The following is a 12,756-nucleotide window of genomic DNA, read 5'->3' as shown; positions in this document are numbered from 1 at the left end:
TTTCTAATATTCTAATAAGAACAATAATAAGATATTTTTTCTAATTTTCTAAAGATAATTTTCTATGCTAGGTATGTTTTTTTAATTATATTTTTTATATGTTTGGATTCTTTAGTGTAGCAAAGTAGTTTACTTTGCTTACAGCATAGTTGTCTAAAAATATATTGTTTTTATTTAAACTCTATTAATATAAATATATAAATATTTGATTAAGTTGATAAAAAGTTATAAAGTTATTATTTATAACCATATTTATTCTCAGACTGCTGCTTTTAAAGCACTTCTGCATATATGTTATTCAACTGTGGCACTGAATGCAGTGCCAAGAGAGGCACTTGGTTGAGGTTCATGTGAGAAATGTGGAACTTGGTAATTATCTAGTATTGAAGAAAGAGATTTTGGATTATCTTAATTATTGGTGGAGATCTGATTACCTGAATTGGAGAAGAAATTAAGTGTCCTTCGTTGCACCTTTCTTTTTTGCTTCATCAAGAATGTAAAAAGAAGAAACTATAATTTCATTTTATCTCTTCATAACACAACCACTTTGTTTATTACTTCACTCATCTAAAAGTCTAGAATTATATCTTAGTAGAAATCAGCCAACATTTATTTATCTGAAGGTATAATCATAAGAGATAGTTATGAATCAAAAATAATTTTGAAAAGTGTATATTTACAATATGCTTCCATTTATTTATTTTATAATCATAAATGGCTTCCTTATATCTTACTTCAGTGTGTTTTTATGCATCTCAAATTAAGATTTATTTGCACAAAGAAATTAAATATAACATTTTCCACCTTGGAATGTAATACACAGAATGTTTTGCTTTCCCATCATTTCCATGTTTCTTTATCAGAAGTGAATGTGTTTATTGTTTTAGGTAAAACTGAGTGAAGTGAAAGGAAGTGGAAAAGATGGTCGTATTCTGAAGGAAGATATATATGCATACTTAGAACAACTTAAATTAAAGCAGGCAAATGCTCCTTTTAAAGGTGAATATTGAAATGTAACATTTTACATTTTTCTTTGCTATTTCAACCTATTTACGATATTCAGTTAAAGCTACTAGGAAATTTAAATTTTTTCTCCATTATTGACCTATGCCTGTACATAAATACATGAGATTCTATGTATATGTAGAAAAGTGGCACACATACTATTTATATGTTTTATCTAAAATGCTTTACTTCTGTTATTATCTGGATGAATTGAGATAGTGCAGTCAAAAGTCTTTAATCCGGACTCGTCGGGACTTCGGCAATTCCGGATTATCGATTTTTCCGGATTATAGATCATCAGTTTAAATATGGTAAGAGAGCATGCAGAAATTATAAAATTAAAAATATGAAACCATAATTTATAAAATAATGAACAATTATGATCTAAAGGGTATCAAAATTTACAAAAAAAGATGCCTAATATTTATTTGTTTACTTTAATAAACATTTCTTTCAACGCACGCATGCGTAAAGCATCCCTTACGCATAGCCGAAATTAGAAAATTGCAACCAGAAAACTATTTGATTTGTATTCGTGATATTTATAATGACAAGGAATTTGATTTAAATCATATCAAAGACAGTACATCGAGATTAAATACTACATTTAGTAAGGAATTATAAGCCGAATAAAATAAAAACATCTGCCCTGAAGATAATGATAGTGCTGACAGATCAACTTCAAATTCATTGCGTGCCACGGCATTTCCCCCCTACCCCGCCGCAGAGCAGCGTGAAATTGATAAACAGATTTCGGAACGGTTAGATAAACAAAGGATATACCTTTATCCATTTTTTGTAGCAATTTGTTTTTTGTTTGATGGACATCGAAACATACTTTCGTTTTCTAGATCCTTTGGGAGCTCCAGCATCGGAAATTCTATTTGACATAATCGAAAGTTCAAGCTTATATAAAATTGCTCTTACAGTCTGCAAAAAATAATAAGCCGGATCCAGTTTGAAGATTAAGGAACAACGCAATCATCAATATTAACTGAAATAGATAATTAGATAATTTTAGCTTATACCATCCATTATACATTAAACGAGCACGCGAAAATGTATTCTGCGCTTGCACAGACGCATATGCGCAGTCATAAATGTCTTGCGCGCACGCGTAAAACGCCTATGCGCATGCGTCAACGCGGCGCATGTGCAGAAAGATTTTAGCTTTGAGGTCCGTATTATAGATCATTCCGGATTATGGGTGTCCAAATTAATGACTTTTGACTGTAATACGTTTTGGGAAGCACCAATAAAAATGAATAAAAATAACTAATCTGAACTTTTAGAAGTAATCTTGTAATATGGAAACTAAAACCACATTGTTGTACAATGTATTGTATATTTAAAAAAAAATTAATAAATTCAGAATTCATAAAAAACAAAATAGTTTCTCAATGTCCTTTAGCCATGTGAAAAGTACTTGCGCATGCTAATATACCTGCTTACATATACTATTTTTGTAAGAGGTTATATATTGCTATGTCCTGTTTGTGATATCTTAATAAAGAAAAGGGATTTTTTTTTATCTCCAATTTTTTACAGTAAGACTGACAATATTATAAATATATATAATTGTAAATATTTCTTTTGGATTTTCAGAACCACACCAGGTTGCTCCTCCCAAACCAGTTCCCAAAGAATCCGCAAAGAAAATTGTAGAAACTCAAGTGCCAATTCTTAAAGATAAAACTGAACTCATTAAAGGATATAAAAAGACCATGGTTAAAACTATGACCAGATCTCTTTCTGTACCAAGTTTTTGTTACTGTGATGAAATAGATGTCACAGATTTAGTGCTCATGAGAGAATCTCTAAAAACTATAGCAGAAGAAAGAAATATAAAATTTTCATATATGCCATTTTTTATCAAAGTAAGGAAACTTTCATATTCGTTTCTTTCACTGTATTCTGCAGTAAAAGAAACTTGAAATAAACAATTTAATTTTTTTAATCAAGCATGCCACTTTAATAATACCAATAAAACTTATTTATTGCCAATAAAACTTATTAATACTCATAAAAGTATTATATTAAACAGCTTGTGGATTTCCTGCTGTTGGTATTAAGTTTAATAACATATTTGCATTTATAAATGTGACACATTTATAAATTATATTTTATAAATAAAATTACTCTCATTTTAATTTTTAGGAATCGTTTTTACTTAAATTAATCCTATTTTCTTTCTTAAATTAACTCTAGTAAAGCAAATTCTGATGTAATTGTTTACTTATAAAATTACACAGATTAAGCTGTTTAGTAACTTTCTAAGCATAGATTAAGATATCTAACCTTTTGTAACTCCATATATAATGTTAATGATCAAATTATAATGCAACCTTTAATTTAACTTTTTTTGTTTTGTTTTGTTTTGGTGTGTGTGTGTATTATGTGTGTTAACCCAATAGTGGCAAGGTAGCATAAGTTGCAAATGTTGTCCTTCTTCTTTTTTAGATTGAGTTCATTAGGTATCAGGCATCTCTGCTAAATAGCATTTTATGCCAAACACCCCAAATCCAATGCTTCCTAGCTCCATTTGCAAATATTGTTAATTTAAGATCTAATTTTGAGCAATTGGCACTGAACACATATCATTTGACCTGCGTTTGAGCACAAGAGAATGAATGGGCTGTCTGCATAGCTATTTTTTGTGGTTTTCCTCATGTAATGAATACAACCCAGTTTCCCTTAGAAAGTCCTTCATGAAGGCATCCTTTTCCTTGATTGTGCTCATATGCTTTGCCATCTTCAAATAACTTAATCTAACCTTAATTATATGGTCCTTAAGCACTTTATTTATCACCTTTAAGAAAATAATGTGTATCAATAAGGAAAATCGTATCACCACTTATCTTGTAAACTGTAGCATCTCTGTGTGTTGTGGAAACTATTGATCCATTGAGGCAAGAATTTTATAAAATAACCTTGAAATTGGACCTCACCTCGTGTCATGATGCATATAAAGGAGTAAGATTGTAAACCCTTGAACACTATATATTTTCTTGTTATTCTTCCAATACATACTTCACATATGATTCATTAGGCTGAAACTTGAATGAAAATCAAGAAGCTTATTAGGGCAATTCATGTTTTTATCATACCATTCATGAAATACCCATTTTTCACATACAGCATATCATGATGTAAAATGACCTTTTAACTAGAAATTAATGTTGCCATTAATGATCTGTATTATTTATATCAAAGTTTTATGTTTGTAATGTATGTCGAATTATGATGCACATTTGCATTGTTTCCCCTGTTTCACAGGTTATGTTTTTCCAGCAGAAAAGTACAGAAGAATCAAATTGCTTTCTCCCTAAGCTATTGTTTTTCCCTAAGCTTTTCAAATTTTTTACAAACAATCTATCTGTAAAAGAGTTTTCTCTTCTCCCATCCCTGTGTTTAGTTGTAATGAGTAAACTAATTTATCTCATTCTGTTGCTTAATAGTTATTTTTTAACTTTTTCTTTTTGAATATAATTATTATTACTATGCCTATGGAATTTTCAAAATTTTTAATTTGGAATATTTTTTACAGGCCCTATCTTTATCATTATCAGAATATCCTGTCTTGAATTCTTCGGTAGATGAGAAATGCGAGAACATTATCTACAAAGTATGAATATTTCTTTTGGATTGAATACCCATGAAAGATAATTCTTTTCTGAAAAAGTATTTGTTATAATAGAAATTTTTGTTTGTGTGTGTGTGTGAGATTCTATACATCAGTGACCTTTTGTTCCATATTTTAATCATTATTTACTTTTTTTTAAATGTTACTAAGCATTTCTCCAATAATTATTTTTTATCTGAATATTAATTGAAACCCATTGTGATGAAAAAACAAAGTTAGAGTTCTGAGCGCAGCTGGAGAGAAGACAGATACGTCCATGTGATAGGCACCTGGCAAGAAAAATCCAGTCTTTAGAATGGGATATGATCACCCCTGACTGTGGTGGTACTGAGATTACATTGTCTGTCAGTGCTGAGAACAAGGTTGTCAAGAAGCTGTTAAAACATTACAGCTTATTCTTGTAGCACCAATTTCAGCTGCAGAATTGTTGTTGGTGGCTAACCAAGTGCTGCCAAATGTTTCCTGAGAAGGTCCTACACATATTCTATGGGATTTAGGTCCAGGAATTTTGCAAGTGAATCTATGCATTGAATATCTTTATGCTGCAAGAGCTCTGGTATAGCTACGTATGATGAAGAGGATGCTGGACCTACACCTCTAAACATATGCACCATGAGGGAAGAGAACCTCAGTACAACATTGAATACCAGTGATTGAACCTCCTTGGGAGATGTGAAAATCCAAATGGCTACCAAGCATGATACCACTTCAAATGAGAACTTCAGCACCTCCAAAACAATCCCTCTTGGTGATGTTGAAGGGATGACTGCATTTCCCTTTTCTCTCTGTATGTGTTTTGTCTATAATCACTCATCAGACTAAATTGGCTGTCATCCATAAAGAGCATTTGACCACACTCCTGTTATGTACATTTTTATGTTCCAGGCTCCACAGAAATCAGTTTCTGTGATGAGCAGGCATTATTGGCTCATGCTGTACTGGTTATCATGATCGTAGACTATCTTTGTGTTGCCTCCTGGACATGTTAAAATGTGATATTGGACATTCAGTTTTCTGTTGCATGTGCCTTGCAATAGCGTCCGCTTTCTACTGATTGTCTCTTTTTGCCACTAGAACAATATATTGGTTGTCCACCGCCATTGTTGTTCATGGATTACCACTGTTTGAATGCTCTAACAGCTGTTCTTAGCATTTGAATTGCCCTCTAGGCCCATGAAACAATGCTGTAAGCTATTCCAACTCTTTTGCTACACTTGTCACACTTTGATCTTTTTCCAGCTTCCCAATGGCAAAATATAAAATCTTTCTGATGATGCCTTTTATATTGCCTGTTGGATATTCACACAGTAGTAGCAACTCAACATCATTGAAATCACTGTACTCAACATCATGCAATAGTGTTCACTATATTCTTAAGCATACACTGCTCATGTGCAATTATCCTTCTGACACTCCTCCCCAAAATCCTCTGCCATATATGTGCATGCCTTATTGTGCTGGTCCCAAGTCTATCTCCTGATTGGTCTTTTGGTCTGTTCTGTTGAGTTGTTCCACTTTAATGCTAACTTATGTGCCTTGTCCTTAATTTTTGCACACCAGTGTAGAAATGGCTTCACATAATAAAAAAAGGTTTTATGCAGTGATGTTTCAAATAGAAATATAAAGCATTTATTTAGGAGCTTACATATCAGTGTATTGTTTTTAAGCAAGCTTTATTAAATTTGTTTACAAATTAACCAGACCCACATTTTACAGTTATTAAATAAAATATAAGTTTCTAGAGGTCATAAGTTTCAAGATATAAATTTCTATTGTATAAAGGAGAAATGAATAGAGAGGTATAAGAGATTTACTTGAAGGAAGCATAGATATTTTTGCATTTTAATCGTTTATCAAATTCCATTCCATTCTTCATTTTGATAATTATTTTCAATAAAATCTGAGTATGCAGTATCAGAAAGTCTTCATAAATCATAACTACAGAACAAATTATTGATAGTTGTTATCTTGAAATCTAATTTTGTCATCTTTTCTGCCACATTTCTCAAAATTAGTGAAACAGAATTGTTTTAAAATAGCTAGCAAAGCTTTCTAAGCTTTAATTCCTTTTACAATGTTGTATGCATGCAGACTAGTAGAGTAAGAATAGCTTTTTGATATTTTATCTGTATTTAAATCTTTTTGTCATTTTCCCCAAACGTATACGAACAAGTAAAATCTAACAAAAAACATGTTCACTCTTCCTAATTTGTCTGATTTAATTCAGAATTCTACAAAACTGTGTGTTAATGATCTTTATATCTACATTTGAATAAATTATTTGATTAGTTATTCATGTTGCATAAGATTTTTAAAATTTTGATGCATTTTGGAGATCATGGAATATGAAAATAAGTAACAGAGAAAAATTTGTACATTTGATTTTTAACATTAGAGATGGAAAAAAGGGGAAATATAATTAATTTACTACAGGTTAATTGAACCATGAGTAAAAAATATATGAAAAACTCTGATTTATTGAATATTTGAACTTGCATTTCTTTGCCATCTGAATGCTCTGAATTGTTCACATAATTTTTTTTTTAAATAAATGATACATAATTAAATTTACATGTATCAAATGGCAAATAATGTTTTATACTATTGTTAATATATTTTCTGTCATTTATAAATGACCAAAAGATCATTTGTAAGATTCGTACATAAAATCAAAATTTAAGTTAGGTGTTAATTTGTAGCAAACTAAAATGATCAGAAATGTGTATGAGTGCATATATCAAATCTCCATCATGATAACTTGGAATTCAAAGTAAAACTCTCATAAACTGATAGTATTGGAAGAGGCCATCATTCAAAACTGAGATGAAACTTAGCTAAATTTGTATGCTGTCTAAATTAAATAATCCTGTCTTAAAATTAAAGCACAAAAAATGTAAGTTGAATGCCATTTAACATTTGAAGTTTAACCATGTTTGATTTACTGGTTTCAGAAAAAAGGCCATTTAACATTTGAAGTTTAACCATGTTTGATTTACTGGTTTCAGAAAAAAGCTAGAGTCCAAAAATAAAAATTTTAAATAACAAAATAGTCACTTGATTGGTGAAGTATTTAAAACCCAAAATAGCATTTTCTTATCAAGATGGTTAGTTGTTCTTATCGATTTAAATTAGCTTTCTGTGCTTGTAGAGTTATGTCTTAAGAAATCTTCATGATATTCAAAGTCGGACATGCTCATATCATTTAGTACATAGTAACATTATTAGGATAATTGTAAACAGAGAATTAAATGGTCACACTTTATAAATAAACAAGAATTTATTTCAAAAGAATAATATTTATATTGTGCAACAAAATGCATGCTTTTCATGTGTTATAATAATCAGCATTGGCTGGCACTTTTCAAAGTTGTTATAGGATATGTGAGGTTTTAAGATATGTTATAGGATATGCAAGATCTACCAACCTTCTTGATAAAACTTGAGACTCATCTCATTTTCTGAACTCCCAGTAAATCTTCAAATCTTCCAGTTTGAATTTATTCTGAATTTAGATTATCTGTTTCAAATGTAATGTTAGAAAGATTATTGATCTTTGAAAGTCAGAACTAAAAGAAAGGTATGAAAAAAATTTTATAATAAGCTCTAGGGGGAAAAAATGGTGTGATTTTTTAATACAACTTAAAATTAAACTTTTTTCTTCAAGTGATTTTTAGCATAATTAATTTGTATTTGATTTCATGTGCTTTTATATATTATAAGGATATTTGTAAGCCATTTTATAATGATTTAACTGGTAAATCTTAGTACTTAATTTTGCTTAAAATTTTTAAATTGTATTGTACATTGTATTGTATTGTACAGTTAAGTTATAGTTTATTCATTCAGTAATGTGCTTATTAATTATTCATTTTATTTTTGTCATGTTTACTAACTGTCTAATAAATAAAAGCCTTTCTTTTATTCGAGAATTTTTATCAATATAAAATTTTATTATTTGGCTCTGTTTTTAATTTTGATTCTTATTTATTAATTATGTACAGTTACGTGCAAAAGTTTAAGACCAGTAGCTGTTTTCCTGTATTTTTACAGATTGCACAATTTTCACTCATGATTGCGTTATCTCATGCTTTGATTGCATCAAATGCTTTCTGCTGTTATAAATATAATGTGGTCTCATTTATCAGTAGATCGTTATTGGATTTGGCATACACAGTGCTGTTGTATAATTCTTGTAATGGTTAAAAAATCCTTCTTGTTGAAAAACTGCCAAAAATAGTGGCCCTGCATGAAGTTGGCTTTTCTGAATGAGAAATATGTTTGAAGGTAAATGTCAGCAAGACAGGCATGCATCAACCTATCAGTAAATTTAAAATTTCAGGAAATTATACAGATCTTAAGAGAAGCGGTGGCCCAAGAAAAACTTGTGCACGTGATGATCGTGTGATAAGAAGGATGATCACTCAATGTCCAGCAACCTCCTGCAATAAAATTAGGGCTGCTCTGGCTGCAAACAGTACCAACGTTAGTTCAAGTACTATTTCAAGATGTTTGACTATAGATTATGGCTTATTTTCCTATAAACCTGCAAGGAAACCTCGACTTACTCAAAGTATGAAAAAGGAATGACTAACAATATCAGACAGTATCAGAATTGGACCGAACAACAGTGGAATACAGTGTTATTTTTCGATGAGTCAAGTGTGCAGCAAATTTCAGCATATGCTAAATGTATTCGCTTCCCATTTGGAAAAAGATATGATGACAGATATATGATTCCGACATTGAAACACCCTCCAAACCAGATGATATGGGGTGCAATGTCTGTGTCTGGTACTGCTGCTGTATATTTCCTGCCACCTAAAACCATGAGGAATGATAGTCGTTACCTTAATTTATTACATGACAAATTGAAGCTTTACTTGGATGTTCAATTTTAATGCATAGTGGGGCTCCATATCACAGGGCAAGGAATGTCAAGGACAATCTGAGAGCTACTAAAATCCAAGTTCTTAATTGTCCAGGTAACAGCCCAGATTTGAATCCCATAGAGAATCTCTGGTGTATTGTGAAAAATAAAGTCGCGGAGAAGCTGTCATCCAGTGCTACAGAACTTATTGAAGAAATAAAGCATGTGTGGTGTACACAGATTTCTCAAGCGTACTGCCAGTCTCTTGTTCATAGATACCTAAAAGAATTGCAGCACTGATAAAAAAAAAGGAGGTTCGACAAAATACTGACTATACTTCAATAATCTTGTAAATCTTTTTTTCATTTATTACATATGTTTTTGTAGCGGAATTCCAATAAATCTGATTTTTCCACATGTGGTCTTAAACTTTCGCACACAACTGTATAATGAATGATGCATTATAGAGGAAACTTACATCAAATTTGCCAGTTTGGTGTCCTTCTGAAGTTGCATCACCATACTGTGTGAAAACTATCTGGTTAATCTTATTTCAAAGTTAAAATTTGGCAGCTATGCTTTTTCACTCCATTGAAAAACTTTTATTTATACATCAATCACAATTGCAAGAACCTATTATATATTTGGCAGTATAATAAATCAGGCTTTATTTGGAAATGGCTATTGTTGTTTTTAAACTCATTATCAGAAAACAGGGATGTAAAGCATAATGGCAGAATTACATCTTTCTGGTCATCACTAAATAGAGCTTCCGCTTCCCCAGAAACTTTAAAATGGAATTAACAGATTAAAATAGTTAAAATGCCAGTTTACACTTCTTTTCATGCAAGTCAGCAGTTCATTTCATATCTTTTACTTGATTAAATATTTTTAATAAATGAATAAAAAATGTAAGAATATGTAATAAAATAAATCTAACAGAAATTCTTTGTTAACTACAAAACTTACGTTGTAAATATCATTAGCAATTTGAAAACATCATGTGTACATATAAATACAAAAGACTTATGTTCACAATGCCTTTGATGTGTATTAGATGAAGTACAGTATTTGAAGTGTGTGAAAAAATAATTTGATATTAATTTGCTTGTAATTATTTTTATGTTAACATTTAACAGTTATTCCTCTATTATAGATCTTTTCCCCCCTCAGGGGGGAGAATAAATAATATTTTTTTTTGTAATAGTTATATGTTTTACTGATATATAATTGCATTTTTATTTCTATTCATCAGTTAAAATATGCTTTATTTTCTCTAAAGGCTTCACATAATATAGGTATAGCAATGGATACAAGTGCAGGTCTTATAGTACCAAACATAAAAAATGTACAGAACCTCACTATTTTACAAATTGCATCAGAATTAAACAGGCTTCAAGATTTGGGACGCAGAGAAGCTTTAGGACAGAGTGATGTGACTGGAGGCACATTTTCTCTCTCTAATATTGGTGCTGTAAGTATAAAATTTTAGTATATTTGTATGGATTATGTATTAACTATCTCTGTTAATTACTTTAAATTTTCTTATTGATAAATTTATTGAGGAAACTTAATTGTATAATTAAAAAAATAGCTTTTTAGTGATTCAAAACAATAAATTTATTTATTATTTATAGATATGGGGTGCTCCAAAACATTGACCTCTGCTTTTATTCCTTAAATGTGATTGTAGACATATAATACAATTACAAAGTTATGTAAAAAAGATACAGAATTTTATAAAATCAATTAAAATTTTTAAGGAATTAAATTTAAAACAATGCAAAATTTGCATTTTTATATTGCCTAGTACAGAAAAATTCTCATTTAGCAAAATGTGGCCCATACACTAATGAAGTCATCTACAAAATTTCAGAATTTTATCACAAAAAGCCACAGAGATTTCCATCTCCTGCAATCTAACTGTAAGCATTTACATTTTAATTTATGATCAACCCCCTTACCAACTTTGTTTAAACTTATCTCTGCCTGTTTTTATGATAAAATGCTGAAATTTTATACACGAACTTATTGGTGTATGGGGCACATTTTGCTAATTGTAAATTTTTCTGTATGGGGGCCATATATAAATGGAAGTTTTGTATTTCTTTAAATTTAATTCCCTGAAAAATTTAATTGATTTCATAAAATTCTGTACCTTTTTTTACATAGCTTTGTTATTTATATTATATATCTATGATCATATTTAAGGAATAAAAGCTGAGGTCAATGTTTTGGAGCCACCCTGTATATTTATTTACCAACCTGTGTTCAACAATTTGTAAAATGTTATCAATGTAATTTTAATTTTAAATTTGCATTTTAATTTACAGTTCTTGGATAAAAATGGTTTTAATATTTAACATTATAAAAGATATAAGATGAAAGCAATATACAGCTCAGGTAGTACATGTCTCATTAGCTATAAACCTTGAGTACCAGTACAGACAGTATAACTTCTGCCCAGTTTCATCATAGCGTTGATCTAAAATACCTGATGGATGGAATCAGTGGACCTGCTAACTGTCTTCCTACCACCACCCTTCTGAAGAGACTTGTAGAAAAAAGATTCAGTAATAATTTAATGTAATTAAAAAGGAGGAACAATGATTAGCAAGATATAAAATTCATAATTAAAATCATTCCACAAAGTTATTGAACACCAAACTGGAAATTAATGAAAATATAAAGCATATATGAAATTAATTTGATTGAAGGAAATAGATTTTAAAAATGAAACTTTTGAAGCTTTTAATGTAATCATTCTAGTGTTTTAAAACTTTAATATGGTTGTTTAGTGAAGATACATATCTATATTGTTTTATATTATTTTAATTTGAAATATGCTGAAGCTCTGTTTTTATTGGTGTAATTCTTTTTATCTGTAAAATGTTATGTAACTGATTGTTAATTAATTTAATTTCAGATTGGTGGAACATATGCAAAACCAGTTATTCTTCTTCCTGAAGTTGCTATTGGTGCTATTGGTAAAATTCAGGTATTTTCTTTTCTTTCTTTTTTTTTAATGGATACTTGTAATTAAATTCTATGAAAATTTTTATCTATTCCATGAATTCTAAGAATGAATTATTCAAAAATTTCAATTTCAATGTTAGGAATGATGAGTAGTCTTCTCTTCAAAATTTGTTTATTTTTATATTTTGTTCCATAATCCTATCTTACATTACATTTTTGTGACTTCTCAGATATTATGATTGCATAAAATGTAATGTGAACCTTT

At 30.0% G+C, this 12,756-nt stretch overlaps 1 protein-coding gene across 2 annotated transcripts in view; it reads left to right on the top strand.

Moving 5' to 3' along the window:
- Window positions 1–12,756, top strand: part of Dbct (Dihydrolipoamide branched chain transacylase E2) — a 61,958-nt gene that overhangs the window by 37,831 nt on the left and 11,371 nt on the right. For both annotated transcript variants that reach the window (XR_004759539.2, XM_035368720.2), the window contains exons 6-10: window positions 888–999; window positions 2,611–2,882; window positions 4,553–4,630; window positions 10,798–10,989; window positions 12,442–12,513. Coding sequence is in view for 1 of the 2 variants with exons in the window: in XM_035368720.2 (XP_035224611.1) it covers window positions 888–999; window positions 2,611–2,882; window positions 4,553–4,630; window positions 10,798–10,989; window positions 12,442–12,513 (726 nt within the window). In the remaining variant the exon portion in view is untranslated. The remainder of the gene's footprint in view (window positions 1–887; window positions 1,000–2,610; window positions 2,883–4,552; window positions 4,631–10,797; window positions 10,990–12,441; window positions 12,514–12,756) is intronic.

The sequence above is a fragment of the Stegodyphus dumicola genome, chromosome 2 (genome assembly GCF_044657685.1).
Source record: "Stegodyphus dumicola isolate Sdum_Otavi_A_Nest chromosome 2, ASM4465768v1".
Taxonomy (NCBI): domain Eukaryota; kingdom Metazoa; phylum Arthropoda; class Arachnida; order Araneae; family Eresidae; genus Stegodyphus; species Stegodyphus dumicola.
The sequence above is the reverse complement of the archived record's forward strand: the minus strand, read 5'-3'. Positions and strand labels throughout refer to the sequence as shown.